The sequence below is a fragment of the Nyctereutes procyonoides genome, unplaced genomic scaffold (assembly GCF_905146905.1).
Source record: "Nyctereutes procyonoides isolate TBG_1078 unplaced genomic scaffold, NYPRO_anot_genome, whole genome shotgun sequence".
Taxonomy (NCBI): Eukaryota; Metazoa; Chordata; class Mammalia; order Carnivora; family Canidae; genus Nyctereutes; species Nyctereutes procyonoides.
The window spans coordinates 38,052,193-38,070,222 of NW_026575146.1; the positions used below are offsets into that span (position 1 = coordinate 38,052,193).

An 18,030-nucleotide genomic window follows, 5' to 3' on the forward strand; every position below is an offset into this window, starting at 1 on the left:
CTGGGGACACTCCAGCTGGCCCACAGACACCAGGATGATGTTCCAAACATGGCCATTCTTCTGTGGCTACATTTCTTGACCTACCCTATTGCTTCTCAGGGCTCCTTCTGTTCTAATACACCACAGATGATAAATGACTTTAACCTCTGACAACAGTAATGGAAAAAGCCCATCACCAATAACATTAATAACTACTGTCAGTAAGCAATGAGACAGTGGTAGCTCTTCGCTAAATGCTTCATAGTAACTATTTTACAGATGAGGAAACTGAGGCTTACACAGGCTAGTCTGTCCAAGGTTAAAAAAAAAAAAAAAAACTAGTAAAGGACAAAGATGGGATTTCCATCCACCTGTCTACGATTTCCATGTTGTGAAGGACAACAGCAGTGGGGGAAATGTACTGAACACTTTCAGTTCCATTATAGGAGCAGAGATGACCCAGAGGCATCAGCTATGGCCACCTCCACAGTTGGGTGGAGAAAAGTTAGTGGAAACCACACGTGTTCTGGGAAAAGGGAAAAAAAGTGTCCATCCACAACAGATTAACATTTTTCTTGCTAAGAACACTAGAGTCAGAAAACTGCTTGGGAAGTAAATGCTCTGACACATGAATTCTTTCTACTGAGCTATTGTTAAAATAGCTATTTTAATTTTCAATTCTTTTTTTTTTTAAGATTTAATTATTTGAGAGAGAGAACACGAGCAGGAGGGGCAGAGGGGAAGAAAGAATCCCAAGCAGACTCCCTGCTGAAGGTGGAACCCAACTCTGAGCTCGGTCTCACAACCCTGAGATCATGACCTGAGCCATGAAACTGAGAGTCAGAGGCTTAACCAACTGAGCCACCCAGGAGCCCCAATTTTCAATTATTCCTGATATTAAGATTTACTATAATGAATGGTCTTTAAAAAATTAGGAAGTGTTTCCAGATAATGCTAGTAACAGTTTTTCAGGAAAAAATGGACAGGAAAAAGTCCCACCAAGAATAGCATAGAGATAACTTCTTTATTCTTAACACTCATGTAAATGACATGCCTCGCCCTCCTGGAAAATCATTTTGAAGTAATTAGAATACCCAAGTTCACATAGGTCTATCACACATTCCCCCCTCCTCTCTGTAATAGTGCATGATCACAAAATAGGTTTGACACAAAAAATTAAAAACTGAGAAATTATGAATATGTGTTCAAAATCTACAGCACTTAGGGTTATTTTACTCTCCTCTCCTCCTACTGCTTTAAGAATCTGAACACAAGAGGAATCCTGCAGCAACAAGTCCGATTTCCTATTATCCCAAACCCCATAAGATTACTGCAGTTTTCAAAAAAGTGACTATGAAGTTCAGCAAAACCAAACAAAAAACATATCTTTCACTTCCTGTTCCAGGCCTGGTTTGCTCCACCTTCACTTTTTCCATTGAACCTCTCCCTAGGATGGCTCATGATGACAATGACTTTGCATTATGCAAAGGGCAGTTCTCTGGGAGCGTGAGTCAGAGTCAGACACAAACAGCGCCAGTTCTGGAAACTGCGCCTGCAGCTTCCCTCTAAAATGGATACAGTGGTCACAACAGCAGGTCTCAACCCTCACCTCCCCTGCTTGCAGGTCAAGGGCCAATGGAACAGGTAAATGTGTGCGTGTGCACCTGCATGCACACCATCCAAGTTATGTGTGCGTGCTGGTACAACAGTAATCCTTTGTCGGGAGACAGTTCAGCATCATTTAGATTTGTTATGATAATCCGGTCCTCCAAGATTGGGTAATGCTACTGCTGACCAAGTCAGTGGCTCAATCTCTAGTGAAGACTGAAAGTATGTGAGACGAGCACCACAGGACTGTCACCCTGTGCCTTCTCTCCAGCCTCTTTCATTTTGCTGAGGGGCGGGGGGGGGGGGGGCGATGCACCTTCTGCAAGTCTGAAGCAACTCTGTGCCCATGTTCCATTTCCTTTTTTTAAAGACTTTATTTATTCATTCATGAGAGACAGAGAAAGAGAGAGGCAGAGATACAGGTAGAGGGAGAAGCAGGCTCCATGCAGGGAGCCCCATGTGGGACTCAATCCAGGGTCTCCAGGATCACACCTCGGGCCGAAGGTGCGCTAAACTGCTGAGCCACCCGGGCTGCCCCCATGTTCCATTTCCACCTGCACATTTTGGGCACTATCATTCTTTATCTGCCAGTTGAAAAAAATACAAGCAGTTTTTTTTTGCCTAAACCAGAATATTCCTACTCACTTTGCCCTGCCGGCAGTACAGCAAGTTCTGGGAACTAAACCTTTCATAATTCAAGTTCAGCATTCGTTTTATCAATACTGCTTTTGGTGATGGAGGTGGTTTGATTTGGCCTGTAAACTATGGGCTAAGTGAGAGAGACTGAAGAAAAATGTTTACAGTACCTCAAGGTAGGAATATGTGTGAACATGGAAAGCAGCTTTGCGTTTTAGAATAAATCACATCAACATAAAAGATATCTACACAGACTGAAGAAAAGGTACTCATGGGTGTACCCTCCCTACACTCCAGAATAAAATGACTAGTTATTTATCCAGTCACATTACGTCTAGATTGAAAGACTATCACCACCACATTTCATGTTGCCGTTGCTTAGACTGTGATAAGAATCACAAAATTCATATAATCTGTGCCTTGTAAAATTGACTGCTTTAACATGAAAAGCAAACTTTCTCCACGCTCGGAAATGACAGCCCTCAACGTCTGACACATGTGTGCCTACCCAAGCCTCCGTACACTAGGAAAAGGCCCTCATCTGCACATGTTTCTAGAGGTGACAAGGGATGGCATGTAGGGACATCCCAAGTCTACCAGATCTTCTTTCCGGGCCTCCCTCAGGTTTCCATGGCTTACAACATAACAAAGCCCCGGTGATCCATTTCTCCTCCCTGGAACCTCCTCCCAAGGCTGCTCTGACCCTACCTCCTGCTCTGGGGAACTGCTCAGTTGAAAAGAGCAAAACAAAGGGACAGCCTTGGGCTCTGATCCCAGCCTGGGACCCGGAGCTTCTTGGGGCCTCCATGTTCTCACGTTTTAAGACTAAGGCTGGCCTTCAAGAAGCTGGAAGGTCTTCCCTGAGTCTAACAGCTCAGTCCTGTCCAGCCTCCCAATAAAGTCCTAAGGTGAAACCGGAGTTGCTCAACTTACCATGCGACATTCCCCCCAACCCAACCCCGTTTCTTCTCCTGTGGTCTGGCACATTCAAGTGTGTAGGACCTCAAGTGGCTTTCTCAATGTTACAGTCACCAGCACACTCCTCCAGGTGCTTGACTTATAACCTGAAGTTATTTTAGGCAGCTCCTTGGTGGTGGTGATAATTATAGTTCTCTAAAGTTCTCAACCTTTTAGTTCCTCCCCACATTCTGTGTGGCAGCATAAGACCAAGATGAGATTTTCACAGATCTAAAAGCCATGTTCCCTTCTTTATTTATTAGAGGGAGGGAGAGAGAGACCACAAGTGCGGGGGACACCGGGGGAGAATCCCAAGCAAACTTCACACCCCGCGTGCAGCCCCATGTGGGGCTTGATCTTAGGATCCTGGGCCGAAATCAAGAGTCGGATACTTAACCAACTGAGCCACCCAGGTGTCCCCCATGTTCCCTTTAACATTTAGAAGCTCAACATGACCAAGAGTCATTTCAGAGAAAATCATTTCATAAACTACCCATACTAGAACTCACTTTTTGTCATGAAATAAATGAAACACTGCAACCCAATGTAGCAAAAGGTAACAGAGGTAATGGAACCTTCCATGCCCTGTAAAGTGACCACAGAGGGCAAGATGTGCCCCATGTTAAGTGCCTTTCATTAGCTGGGTATTTGAATAAGCTCCACTAGCCTTAAAAGAACTTTGTATCAAAATATTTGGATGAAAGATACAAAAGCAAGGACATATTGAGAGAAAGAAAGAATTATAGTTGATCTAAAACAGAGCTTTGCTAGACTACAGATCTTACAGCCAAAAGAGCACTTTGAGAGCTTCCAGTCTGGACAAACTGGAGAGAGAGGCTGATGAAATGCTACAGTAGCTCTGAGAAATAGCGTGAGTCTTCTAGAATAAAGCCAGGAGATCAGGACAAAACATATAAACTTGTAAAAATACTATTGCTACATTTGCTGCAGACCAAAGAACAGTAAGAAACCCTGGCTGATCTTTTTTTTTTTTTTTTTAATTAGTAAATAACTTTAAGAATGTTTTCTTGTCTCGCTATCACAGAGAAGAAAAACCCAAATGACTGGTGTTACTATCCATACCATAAGGTAATCAGACTTTCACAGGCATTTGAAGAGGTGCTGTAAGATGCATTAAATATTTAGTACCTGCCAGCTGTTTTAGATAAGTCACTTAACCTAACTCCCACAAAGCTCTGGTGAGGCCAAGAATCTACCCCTGTGGACAGGATGACAAGCGGTAGCAGTCACCAGGGGCCACCTGAGGAGCCAGGCCTGAGGCACCCAAGGCCTGTGTCCTACAGTGAAGGAGCACCTCTCCAAGAAATCAGCACATCTCTGCAGAAAACAACTGGATTTCATCAGACCAAATTCCAGAAAGGGTAAGAATGGATCATTCAACAAAGATCAAAAGAAAGCCACACCCAACAAGGCTATGAAGACAAAGAGGACCCTGAGTCACAGGCAGCCAGGAGCTGGAACAGAAACAGGCTACTCTGTCTCCAACTGATGCATGAGGACTCAAAGCTCAGTGACTCATTTGGGGATCTTGGGCAAGACATTTAGATTTTCTGGTTCCTGTTCTACTGCCTTCTGATCCATAAAAGGGAGGACAAAAGCACATTAGGGTATGCAGATACCTTCAGGTCGTCACAAGAAAAAAAAGTATTAAGTAAAGAAGGCATGGTTCAACTCTCATGAAAATGGCTAAAATAAAGAAGTCTGACAATTGCAAGTGATGATGAGGAGACAGAGAAACTGGGAACCTGAAACCTACTCGCAGAAATGTGACCTGCTACAGGCCACTATAGAAAAGAGTTTGCAGTTCCTTGGAAAGTTAAACATACTCCTACCCTTTGGTCAAGAGATGCCAGGTCTGGGTATCTACTCAAGAGAAGTATGTCCACATGAAGGCAGTTAAACACTATTCATAGGAAGCCAAAACTGCAAAAACTCTACATGTCTGTCAACTAGTAAACAGATCAACAAAACACAGTACATCCACACAACAGGATAAATTGTCATAAAAAGGACCCAACACCGATACATGCAATACTGCCCAACCTCAAAACGGGATGATAAATGAAAAAAGCTAAGTCCAAAAGACTAAAGTGTGTAGATTCTATTTATAGGAAATTTCCAGAAAAGGCATAACTCTAAAGACAGCATATTAGTAATTGCCTGGGGCTGGGAGTGGGGATGGGGACTGACCACAAATGGACATAAGGGAACTTTCTAGAGATGGAAATGTTCTAAAACTGGACTGTGGTGATGGCTGCACACTGTACGTCTTAAAACTCAACAAACTGGATATGGGCCACTTTTGTGGCATATAAAAGATATGGGACATAAAACTCAATAAACCTGCTAAAAGAGAGAATCAGAGCCACTATATTCTGTTGTCTGTGGAAGCACTCAGCAACCTCTACCAGTACTGTGAGGAATAAATGTTAAAGCTGTGCCTTCAACACTAAAAACTAAAGCCTGTGTGGCTGATAGTTAAGGAGAAAAAAATCAGAAACCAAATTGTGCACAAACACAATCCAGAGCTGTGACTGGTTTCTCTTCTAGATTCTTTCTGCTGTTCCTCATTGACTTCTCCTGTTCCTCATGGAGATCATGAATTTTTCTGGGACACCAAATGAAAAATGCCACAGAAAACTAACTCTATGGTTTTCAGTTATAAATGGGCCACAAAAAATAACTGTTGCTTCTTCTATGAAAAGATCTTTTCCCACTTTACGTAGTTTCCTTGATATCAACTACTACAAGTCAGTTTGTTTTCCTGCTTCATACATATGAAATCTGAACCTTCACATGCCTATGATTTAGAATTTAACATTCTGAGGGGAGCCTGGGTGGCTCAGGTAGTTAAGCATCTGCCTAACCCTGCCCAGGGTCCAGGGACCTAGCCCCACATCAGGCTCCCTGCTCAGTGGGGAGCCTGCTTCCCCCTCTCCCTTTGCACCCAGCCTTGTATGTGCACACATGTGCTCTCTCTCAATAAATAAATTCTTGGGCAGCCCCAGTGGCTCAGCAGTGTAGCACCGCCTTCAGCCCAGGGTGTGATCCTGGAGACCCGGGATCTAGTCTCATGTCAGGCTCCCTGTGTGGGTGGAACCTGCTTCTCCCTCTGTCTCTCTTTCTCTCTCCCTCTGTGTCTGTCATGAATAAATAAATAAAATCTTATAAATAAACTTTTTTAAAAAAAGAATTTAACAGTCAGAAAAATGTTTCTTGATTTATAGGGATGTAGCATGTTAAAGTATTTGGATATGCACTTAATGCCATTTTGTGGCCCATCTGACGAGTTTATTTGTACTCATCAGAAAGATAAAAGGGGCATATAATTTTTAATATTTTTTTAAAAAGCAGGTCATGCTAAATCTGTGGTAAACACAGTGGGATGCTTTTTAAATGACAGAATATAATACTCAAAAATCACAGGAGGAAACTAAAGAGCTCTAGAACTTGCAGTCACCAAATCTAATTCTGAAACATTCTCATTTCTCATTTTGCCTTAAATCCAAATGCTTAGGGAAGGGAAAACCCCTAAAACTTAATGCAAGTAAAAGGGAAAAAAAAAAAAAAAGGAGTGAGATAGATTAAAAACTCCACGTCCTCAAATCCAGAGGTAGCCTGATCTCTCTGCAGGACTCTGACTGCATGTGAGCCACAGGGAAATACTAACTTCCCAGTTTCAGTATGTTCTCACGAAGACAATCAGAATCTTGAGAACTAAAATGATGGTATCAATTCTACAAAATAACAAAAGCTGAATATACTGGAATGTTTGTATTCTCCTATCAACCTGGAAAAGACTTATAGATCATACAAAAAGCCCACAGTGAGAGGACTCCCTTTCCTCAAAGAGATCCAAACTGCTCTACATTCATACCTGTTGTACCACTGACATTTGATTCAATCCTGTTTTCTATTTCATACAGTTTTTTACATTCAACTGTAAACTCTTTTGCGCCTGTTGTCCATTCATCTCTGTACTTTATACTTTTATACTTATTCAGGGCTTTGTATGTTGTAGAAATGCAGTGAAGTTAGTAAGTGTTCAAATAAATATAGAATAAGGAATGTGTTATACATGGAATTATATGCAGTACTGTATTTCTAGCGTGGGTTTTCAAATCATCCCGATTCATAAGTGTCAGCAGAATTTCTATGATAGGTTCCAGCCTTACTTGCAAAACATGGATGAATTTATTTTTAAAAATCTCATATTCAAATAAAGACACTAACATTATTTATATGTATGTCAATCAAATCCCTATCTGTGCTTACAAATCAGGTAAAAGCATAAAAATGGATTCAGTTAATTCAGTTACCCAATACCCACCATAACTTCCATGCTGCACGTGTAAAGGGTTGCTTTATCCAAACAAGGCCCAGGCATGGAAACTTGAGTCCAGGGTAGCCTCGGGTAAAATGCATCATATACTCCTTAGTTTATGCTACACTGGTTTCTATTTATTTATTACATGCTGCTTTGTAAATGATCTTTGATATGTGTGTGTTTTATCTCTCATGGCCACAAATGACATCTCCTGTTTCTCTGGTATTTTCCAGCAGCTTCTTACACAGGTCTTATGCATAACAAATCCAAGAAAACATGCTGGCTAATAGAACTGACTTGGATTTTCAGCTTTCATTATCTGAAAAACAGAGTTCTATTTTTTTTTCTGTGTACAGTGCTATTTTACAAACCCTGATCATGTCAGCCCAGTTTTGTGTGGGAAACTAACCAACTTCAGGCAAGAGTGTATGAGGAATAAAACGGAGAAGGAGTTTTCTACATGAGAGACTTTCAAAAAGCACCACTGCTTTGAGGCCAGTGGTTCTCCATGCATGGGCACAGACAGCCTGTTTACCACATGGAATCGGTGAGCATTTATATACTGCTTAGATGCAGACAAAAGACTTCAGAGGGTCTGTTTAGATTTCTCACAAATATAAAGCCAACTCAAATCCAACTACCCATAAAATGAAGTACTCTAAATTCTAAAGTTCCTAACATGGGGCTTTGAAGAATAAGAAGAAAGTAAAAAATTTAAAGTGCTTTATATACAGTATCCTAGCTAGTCTTCAAATTCACTCTCTTTAGCAGCAAAAAAAGGTTACCATCATTCTCATTTTACAAATGAGGAAAATAAAGCCCAAAAGCCAATTGACAACTGAGAAAACTAACCCACAACGAGACATATTCAAATAACATTTTTGGAATTTAACAAAAAAATATCTGGGTGTCCAGGAGAAAAGACCAAGTCACTTCGAGGGACAGAAATGAGACCAGCAGCAAGACAATGGAGTAACATGCTCAAGATACTTAAAACACGAATCAAGAATTTTCTATCTAGTTGAACTGTATGGAAAGAGCACAAACTTACAAACATTCAAGAACTCAGGAAATGTAGTTGTCCCAAGCTCCATCCTGAGGAATCCACTCTAGAATTAGCTTCAAAAAACCAAAATCTGGGTAGCCTGGGTGGCTCAGCGGTTTACTGCCACCTTCAGCCCAGGGACTGATCCTGGAGACCGGGGATTAAGTCCCACGTCAGGCTCCCTGCATGGAGCCTGCTTCTCCCTCTGCCTGTGTCTCAGCCTCTCTCGCTTTCTGTGTCTCTCATGAATAAATAAATAAAAATCTAAAAAACAAACCAAAACAAAAAAACACCAAAATCTCTGAAGGTCAGTTATATGAGGGCAGCTGATGAGCATTATGGATTTACTTGCAAATTAAAATTCTGTGATTTTATAAAGCAAAGAGTATTAAGTATTTAATTTCTTCATGCTCTGACATCATAAATCTAATGCAACTATCAAAAAAGTGAGGAAGAGGGAAGAATATACAAACAATACAATCATCTTGTTGACCATGTTCAAGACACTTATCTGGAAGCAATAAGACAATATTTCAAGTCACATGACAGAAAGGGAGGAGGGGCAAGAAAGGTTAATATCTAATTTCACTACTGCTCACAGCAGGAAATCAACACACAAGAGAAAAAAAAAGTGAAGAAGAGAGACCAAAATCTATTATTATGACAAAGTAACCATTAGAACAAAAATACAAGCCTTCTAAATACTGAAAATGGACAAAAGAAAAAATATACAATAAAACTATATGAAAGAATCAAGGCCAAACATACTCATTATTTTTATAATTAATGTATACTGGCCTAACTGGCCTATTAAATGAAAGGATTTTCAGATGAAACAAAAGTCAAGTGACAAACTCAAAGAGCACAATTAGGTGGCGGTATTGTGACCAGGTCCGGCCTTCCCGGCTCTGAGACCTCTTTACAGAAGGGATGAAAAAGATGACCCATGACAACCAGGAGAGCTCTACCAAATGTGCTTTCACAAAAACCACTGTCATTAAAGAACAAAATAATTAAATAAAAACTGGGACGTTACAATTTCTTATAAATGTTAACAGCCAGGTGTGACTTCATAAGGTAAGTGCCTTGAGTGGGATTCACTCATCTAATTCATTCAACAAATATTTATCAAGGCTGCATGTGATAGGGCCCCTCTCTAAGTGCTGGAGATGTGAGGCTTGAGTGTCATTTTCGCTGGGTGCAGACAGAGATCCAAAATATAAATGAAATACAGGTTAGTTATACTTCAAGGAACATGCTAGTGTCTGCCTCCTAAAAGAGAAGACGAATGGAAACCGTAACAGGTCCTAAACTACACTGACACCGGTAGGTGCTACTAAAATAACGCATCTTATTAGTGCCAGATGATACCAGGCACAAAGCAGCAGTCATTAAAATGCCTCAGATGAGAATAATTGCCAAGAAAAGCATTCTATCACAGGAACGTAACTAATGCTTCCTATAAAAGTAACTAAAAAGTCACGAAATTATTCTCTGCCCGCCTCCCCCTTTTCCAGCCAAACTCATGTTTTATATTAAAATGGCTTTCATCTTTCATGGCATAGAAGAATTGATGGCTGCTGGCATCGAATCTGCTAAAATCAACAACAGTGTAATTATCTGCACACTTTCAAGTGTTTTCAAAATACTTGCTGGTTGGGATTTTCCTCATTTAGAAATGTATGCTTAATGCTGGTGGTCTAGACTTGTCAATGGCTCAGATTTAAAAAAATTTTTTTAAAAATCTTGCTCGGAGCATTCTTTTCTGCAGCAATTATTTGATTTGTTTAGACCTCACCTACTTTCACACAGCGTTTGCTCCCTGTCTACGACATCCTCACAGTATACTGCTAGTTTGTGGTACTACTTAAATGGTGCATTTACATGAGCAGATACATGCAAAGCACTTAGAACAGTGCTTGACACATGACAAGTGTCAGCTATTATTATATTAATAGTTCCATTCAGATTCTTTTTAAAATATGTGATTAAGTGCATTAGGGTAAGTAAATGACTATACTTTAATTTTCTCTGTTGTGCTAGTCGAAAATGGAAGGGATTTCAGTACATTTGAAATTCTTAGAACATTTTTTTAAACTGCAGATTCTTAAAAAAATAAATCTACGGAACAGATGAAAATTTAATGGTATAAAATCATACAGATAAGACTTCCTTCCTGAGGCTACCAAAAATACATTTTATCAGCAATTCTTCCTTGGTCCAGCTTTAAAAAAGGGGTGGGGTGGAGTGGGCAGAAAAAGCCAAGATCTTGTGAAACCAATCTAACTTGAGATCTGGGTACAGAGAATTTAATAAATTATGTATTTGCCAGAGACTTACAAGGAAAAGAGGGAGACCCCCAAATAAGACCCAGTTCTAAATATTACAGCAATAAAATAACGACTTGCATATTAATAGCACTGTAATGACTCTTTTTGTTTGGTTTCTTTGTAATTACTTTTAATAAATTACTCTGCCTCTCCCCATCACTCAAGTAAGTTGTCATCCAAAGGCACAATCGGTACAACACGACACAAAGCCACTCACAGATAGGGAGGGCGACTGGTGCCTCAAGAGCAGTGACTCATTAGAACCCATAAAGCTTTTCTATGGAGATCAAGTATCAATGAAGCTATTGTAAGAGATTACAGCTATATAAATGTAGACTAGTTATGAATTCTCACAGGGCAAGAGCGCTTTCGCTAAGAGGCAAGGGCACCAATGCTTGGGAAACCACTCAATGCCATGTTGCCTCAGTTGCATAAGAGTTGCTGCCCGCAGCCTACCATTTTGCTGAATGTGGGGTAGTTCCTACAAAGTGAAGGGATCCTTGATTCAGTCCTCTCTAGATTCCTCTTGTGCCATTTTGCCAAGCTTTGTATCCTGGTGTCTCCAGAGTCAAGCCTAACACCGTCACCAGCTGCTGTTACAGGTCTAAGTAAGAGCCAGATAATTTTTATTAGTCTTAGTTTTCCATAAATCATAAACTTAAAACAGACCTTTGTCACAAAAGACAAACAGCAGTAAAGCACTTTGTTAAATAGTTTAAAATTTGTACCTACCTTTAACATGTTGACTATTTCAATATTAGAATTGTAATAAAAGCATTTTCTTAAAACGTATAAAGTTTTAAAAGGAGCAATAAACGTAGCAAAATGCATAAACCAAATTGGGTTTTATACACAAATTTTTAAAATCTGTAAATTATTATTCATACCAAGATTATCACTGCAGTTCAGAATCAAAAGTGTGGAGAGAGCAAATGAAATAAAACTCAAGAGAAAATGTTTCATAATCTAGGAAGCATATTATCACAAAGAAAATAGTACCTGCATTTGTTTTGTCAGACTCAGAAAACAGAATTTATCATTTGGCTCCAACAAAAATGGCTATTAAATATGCTATAAAGTCCACATTTTCACAACCATCTTTCTAGATCTCTATGTTTCACTCAATATTTCAAGGAAACCTTCACCAAATTTTTTAACAATTTTATGCTCTAGAGTATTATTTTTCAGGTTCTGGCAGGAAAGAATAATTAAAGGGTGCTTTTGTTAGAAACCATTTGCACGATTTTTTTTTTTTTTACAAACCAAGAAAGTAAATTTATTTAAATTACTAAAATAAGCTTCTAAAGTCATTTACAGATCACCTGCTACAATTATTTTTCCTGAAAGATATAAATAACATTTATTTCTTTAAAATTATTTTGGTCAGTGAAACATTTAATAAAAACATTTGTTTCTCCATATAATATATGTGTATAAAATAAGCTTTTTCAAAAACTCTTGCTTTAGAATCATCTATAAATCAGATGGCCTGACTCCTGATAGTCAGGAGCAAGTTTCAATAAAGGGTATCAATTTATGAATACTGGTTGTCCTAGTTGGAAGAAACCAGACCACACTCCACACTATCAGGCATGGGATCCTCAAAAGGTAAATGATAAAGCCAATGACTGCCTCTAGTATTCTAAAACCAAAAGGTTAACACATGACCTCAGTTTAAATATTCATTACCACACATAATTCGATCTGTATTTCAGTACGTTCAGGCAATCGGGGATGGCACCTCGGGTACCGGCTGCAGGGTGGCTTCCATCCCTTCCAGAACTTCCTTATTGCTTATGACGAATGGGAACACAGGCCAGACACGTACCCTAGCCAAGACCTCTAGCTTGGAAACCAACACATGTAAAGGATAGCTTGTTAACAACAATAGCCAACCTCGGAATTACTGAATTTTCAACCTTCTGAACGTTTGCCAATGCATACTTGTGACGTCATTATATATACCTGATGACCAGAAAGGAGTACCTTAAAATCGATTCTCTGTATATTATCACATATCCATATAATACGATTTTAGGTACTTCTTTTGAATCTGAAAACTGGCATTTTCTTCTAAAGGAATCATATGTCATTCATATATCTTCCCCAACATGCTATGTATTGTTCTATACTATAATATTATGAACACTTAAAATTAAAAAAAACTATTTAAAAACTCTATATTTCATGTATATTTATAGAAGAATTATATTGTTCACGTATATTTATAGAAGAATTATATTGTTCCTTAGTCTTTGAATGTGATAGATAACTTGCATTTATCTTTGAATCAGTTAAGATAAAAGCAAAAAAAATATGTTCCTCTTCCAAAACTAACAGCCATTTGGCAACATCTATTAATGTTATTTTTAAAAATACACACTATAGGTCAGCCCCGTGGCTCAGCGGTTTAGCGCTGTCTTCAGCCCAGGGCCTGATCCTGGAGACCTGGGATCAAGTCCCACGTCGGGCTCCCTGCATGAAGCCTGCTTCTCCCTCTGCCTGTGTCTCTGCCCCTCTGTGTGACTATCATAAATCAATAAAAATAAATAAAAAAATAAAATAAAATGCAGGAAACAGAAACGAGTATGAAGAACCGGGTTGCCCCAGTGGAAAGGGCTCAGATATGAAGAGAAAATAAAATGAAAAGTAAATGTCAGAGAAGACAAAAGATGTGTCAGCCAGACCGATGCAGCTTCAGGAAGAAAACTAAAAACCTGTAGGACAGCACAGCTACCTGGTGGGTGGGTGGGTGCAAGGAAATGACTTGCACGGTAAGCAGAAGAGCCAGGAAAGGCTAGGGGAACATTTTAAATCACTTGGTCCGGTGGTACCTCTCACTCACCCCAGTTTATTTCATTATTCGTTATTTTAACCCACAGCTGAGAACAGGGTAAGTTTGTTTTGCTTCCCCTTCCGACTTCACTGAAAAACTCAATTCATAGATCAGGCTGTGCCGCCCACTTAGCACCTTCTTAGCACCTTCCTAATTTTCTTTAAGGGAGAAAGTAAGTATCTCCTGGAAGATCACATTCGCTACTGTAATTCTTCACCAACGGCCCACTCCCAGGCTCTGGCCTTGCACCCCTGCTCTGTTTTCCTTCCTCCGGCAGGTCAGAAGACTCTCTGCTCTCCACAAGTCAGTAAATACTGGAGGAAAAAAAACGTTCCGACCCTCCCACCGTTAAACACAGACTAGTTAACAAAGTTCAGTCATCTGGGCTGAATCCTGCATGAGCCTCAAAGACGTAAACAGAGACTGAGGAGGGTGGGTGGAGGGAGGGCAGCGAACCAGAGGAGTGGGGCAAAGCAAACAAAGTCTGCAAATAAAGGCAATAGGCAGACTTAAAATTATGCCTACCAGAAATGACTATTTATTTTACAGTAATATAAAATGAATAAAAGCTCAAAATACCATAATTTTATTTCAACGTTGGAAAAAAGCAGATGCACTAACAAGGAGAAACTGGCTCATCTGTTTCTACTTGTGGCATGGCAGACATTTAAAAATCCTTATGAAACTCAACAGCCAGTTACCTACTGAGATTCCTACTAATAACAGGTTCAAATACTAGCAAAAGGTTAACACATGACCTCAGTTTAAATATTCATTACCACACATAATTCGATCTGTATTTCAGAACGTTCAGGCAATCGGGGATGGCACCTCGGCTACCGGCTGCAGGGTGGCTTCCATCCCTTTCAGAACTTGCTCTGAAGCCCTTGGCCACTGATCACACTCCCTTTCACCTCACCCTTGGAAATACCGCATGCTTTGCGCCTCAGTGAGCTCCAAACCCTCTCCCCTGGGTGTAACAGAGGCAAACAGTGAGCAAAGGGCCTGGCTGCTGTGCAGAGCCGAGAGACCGAACTCCCTGGTAATTAATATGCTCTGATCCAACTCTGAAATATCCCATCTTCTGGCCCTCTCTACCTCCTCCCTCAAAGCTAGTCAGCTTTAAGCTTCACTCCTTGAAAGGAAGTTTGGCTTGTTGCTTCCAACCTACTTTATTTTTGTATCCTCTTTAAAACTACTGCCCACATCTTCTAAGAAGAAAAGTCAAACATGCACCCTGCTCATGAACTCTCATACACAGCCCCTATCGAGGAGAAAGAGAAAGGCTCAGCAAAGAATCCCATTTTCTTGGAAGGTGAAATTGTCAGTCCCCCTATCTCATTCTCAGAAGGCAAGGGTCAGATCATGGGCATCACGCATGTGATTACCTCAGGTTCAGATTTTTGGGAGTCACGGTACCTAATAATCCACAAAGGTAACGGCTTCCCTCCATTCACACATGACATACTGAATGCACTTGGGTAATCTCTAGCTTAAAAAAAAAATAACAGCCAGAAAATATTTTTTTGAAATACCAACCAAGCCATAAAACTTTTTCCTTCTTTGGACACTTTATGATCTGAATATTCATCACCTCACAGACATTTTTTAAACCACCTAGAGCATGAAAGTTAAACAAACAAAACAACCTACCATACTACGCCGAGGTATGGCCAGAAAACTCAAGTCTATTCAAAATGAAACCTTTTTCTATTACTGTTTAACTACAGTGATAGATATGATTCTGTTTAAAAAGGTAAGGACTGGGGTACTACTTTTCATGTACTGAATGTCTCCCTACAAATGACCAGGATGCCAGGCCAGTTCTTTTCCCAATTCTCTTAGCTGTCCTTGGTATCCTTACATGCACTCTGAAACTCTGGAATCACCTTCATTATGATGTGCTTTGTGCACATTCTCGGACGCTGCAATGCCCATACTAAGGCAACACATCACAGAAGTTGGCAGCAATGCTATCAACAAGAATTTGGCTTCAGAATCAGGAGTGATTCATCATACATTCTAGCAGCAGAAAAACAACACACATCTATTTTAATCCCGTGGTGCTATCAAGAATCAAAAAACAGTACAGTAATTAAGTAAATGCAACAAAAATCGTATCTGCTGTAACATTTGTAAAAAAAAAAACATTATTCACTTCTATGAGTTTCCAATAAAAGTCACTTAGGAAACATCAGACTACTTACCTTATTTCATAATATTCATTACAATGACAAATCAAGTTTTAATTTAATACAACCTCAGGAGAAAATAGGTAGTCCAAACCTCTGCAAAGTAACATACAAAGTAACATTCTAAATTTAGAAACACAAATTTCTCGTTTGCTTTCCAGTAAATAAAATCCACTTATTTCGTCTTCTGCCTCCATTTTTAAGATGACTCTAATTTAAAGTCTAAAGGCTAAATGAGCGTGCTGCTGTGCCTATCATAACCAGAGAAACCCGATATTGTGAACAATTTGTTCAATACACTCCCCCATTTTTAGAGGTACCTGCACAGCTGCCATAGTAACTACTAACGGGTCCGCTTGTCTTCTATTGCTCTATTTAACAGGCGTGGAACCTATCTCCATCCGAAGCCATTCTCTCACAGTGTGTCCATGATCATCAACCAATAGTCTGGATAACCATCCACATTAATTTTCGGCTTACTGTACATTTCATCAAAACTTAAAAAACGCTACTCTATTGTTGTGCTCAGGCCCTCGGGGGCAGATTTCTCAAGAACCCCACCCCGCGCCCTCCTTCGGGAACCCTACCTTTTCAAACACGTCTTCAGTCTCCCTTCGTTTCCGTTTTTGGGGTCTCCGGTTCACTCGAATCCATTTGTGGACCTGAAGTTCAGAAAGCACAGGGCCCTTCAACACCTCGGCGCGGGGTGAGGCCGCCCTCCGCGGGCGCAGGGCCGCCGGGCCTCACCTGCGGACGGGGGACAGCGCCGCAGGGACCTGCCCGCGCCGGGGCCGCGACCTCCGCCCGGCCGCCCCCGCACCCCCGTCCGGGGCCCTCGGACCCGCCGCGGCGCCCCCGGGAGGGCAGCGAGGGCAGCGAGGGCAGCGAGCGCCCCCGCACTCACCTCGGCGCCCACTCGCCGCGCGAGCCCGCACTCCGCCCTGGCCTGGCGCTCCGTCTGCAGCGGCTGCGGGGGAAGGGGAAAGAGTCAAGTTTGCCCGGAGCCTCCCCGGCCTCCCCTCCGCGCCCCGCCACCTCGGCCGCGGCAGGCGAGGGTACGAGCGAGAGCCGCCCCAGCGCCCCGCGTCCCGCGCCCCGCGCCCGCCCGGCCGGAGAACCGCGGGCCCGCGACACCTCGGGCGCAGCGCGGAGCCGGGGCGGGCTGCGGGGCCGGGACGGCGGGGGCGGGGGCGGGGCGGGCGCCTGGGGGCGGGGCCTGCCTTAAAGGTACAGCGGCTGCCCGGGCCGCCCCGCAGGTCACCCCCGCCCCGCCAGCGCCGGCTACTTTATTGTTCTCGCTGCGGGCTGCGGACCGCCTTGCTCCCCATCTCCGCGTCCCGCCCGCGCCCGCACGCCTTACCTTTCCAGCCCCCACCCCCGGCCCCTGGGGACCCACGAAAGGGCGTCTCGGCCGCGGTGCGAAGCCAAAGGGCTCCTTAGCTCGAGAAGCCCCCGCCCCCGCCCCCGCCCCCGCCCCCGCGGCCAGCGGAATACGCTCCTTGGTTCAGGCACCCAAATGTCCAGGTGGCCTCTGCCGAGCGGGAGGAACTTTCCCAGTGGACTCTGTCTCGGAGGATTGGTTAGACGCCATTAAGTAGACGTTTTCCAGTGGCCCCTCCGGACTCCCGGCGGTGGCACAGGTGACCTCCCGGGGGAGACACGGCCCGCGCATAACAGGCGAGCCCCGCGCGCCGCCCGCGCTTCCAGGGAGCCCGAGCGCTCCTGCTGAGCGCAGTCGGCGCCGCCCGCGCCCGGACCGCGGACCGCCACCGCGGCCGGGGAGAGTTTAAGGGGAGACACTCGGTCTTCATAATTAGGGAGATAGTTTCCTCTTAGTTTCTAAAAGTCTGCGATGCTCCAGATTCTTCCGCCGAAACCCAAAAGGCGTTCTTCCCATCCGTATCACGAGTTGGCTGAACCTGAATGGGGGTGAGCGCTTGGGGAGAGGAGTCGGGTCGCACTCGCGTTTGTTGATCTTGACCATCCCTTTAACTTTATCGCATTTCTTTAAAGAAAATCTGTCTTGCCCTCTCTTTATTGCTACTCCATCCTTCTTTCAAGATCAAAAGCTTTAGATCAAAGCCAAGATCAAACTCACT

General features: G+C 42.4%; 1 protein-coding gene across 16 annotated transcripts in view; it reads right to left on the reverse strand.

Annotated features, from left to right (window-relative positions):
- The window catches only part of AOPEP (aminopeptidase O (putative)), a 335,041-nt gene that overhangs the window by 59,798 nt on the left and 257,213 nt on the right, over positions 1 to 18,030 (reverse strand). For 15 of the 16 annotated variants that reach the window (XR_008662500.1, XR_008662501.1, XR_008662502.1 and 12 more), the window contains 2 exons: positions 16,836 to 16,898; positions 16,519 to 16,593 (listed from right to left, as the gene is read on the reverse strand). Coding sequence is in view for 9 of the 16 variants with exons in the window: in XM_055310035.1 (XP_055166010.1) it covers positions 16,519 to 16,593; positions 16,836 to 16,898 (138 nt within the window). In the remaining 7 variants the exon portion in view is untranslated. Of the gene's footprint in view, positions 1 to 11,359; positions 11,508 to 16,518; positions 16,594 to 16,835; positions 16,899 to 18,030 lie in introns of all 16 variants that reach the window. The other variant, XR_008662505.1, reaches the window with a different exon arrangement.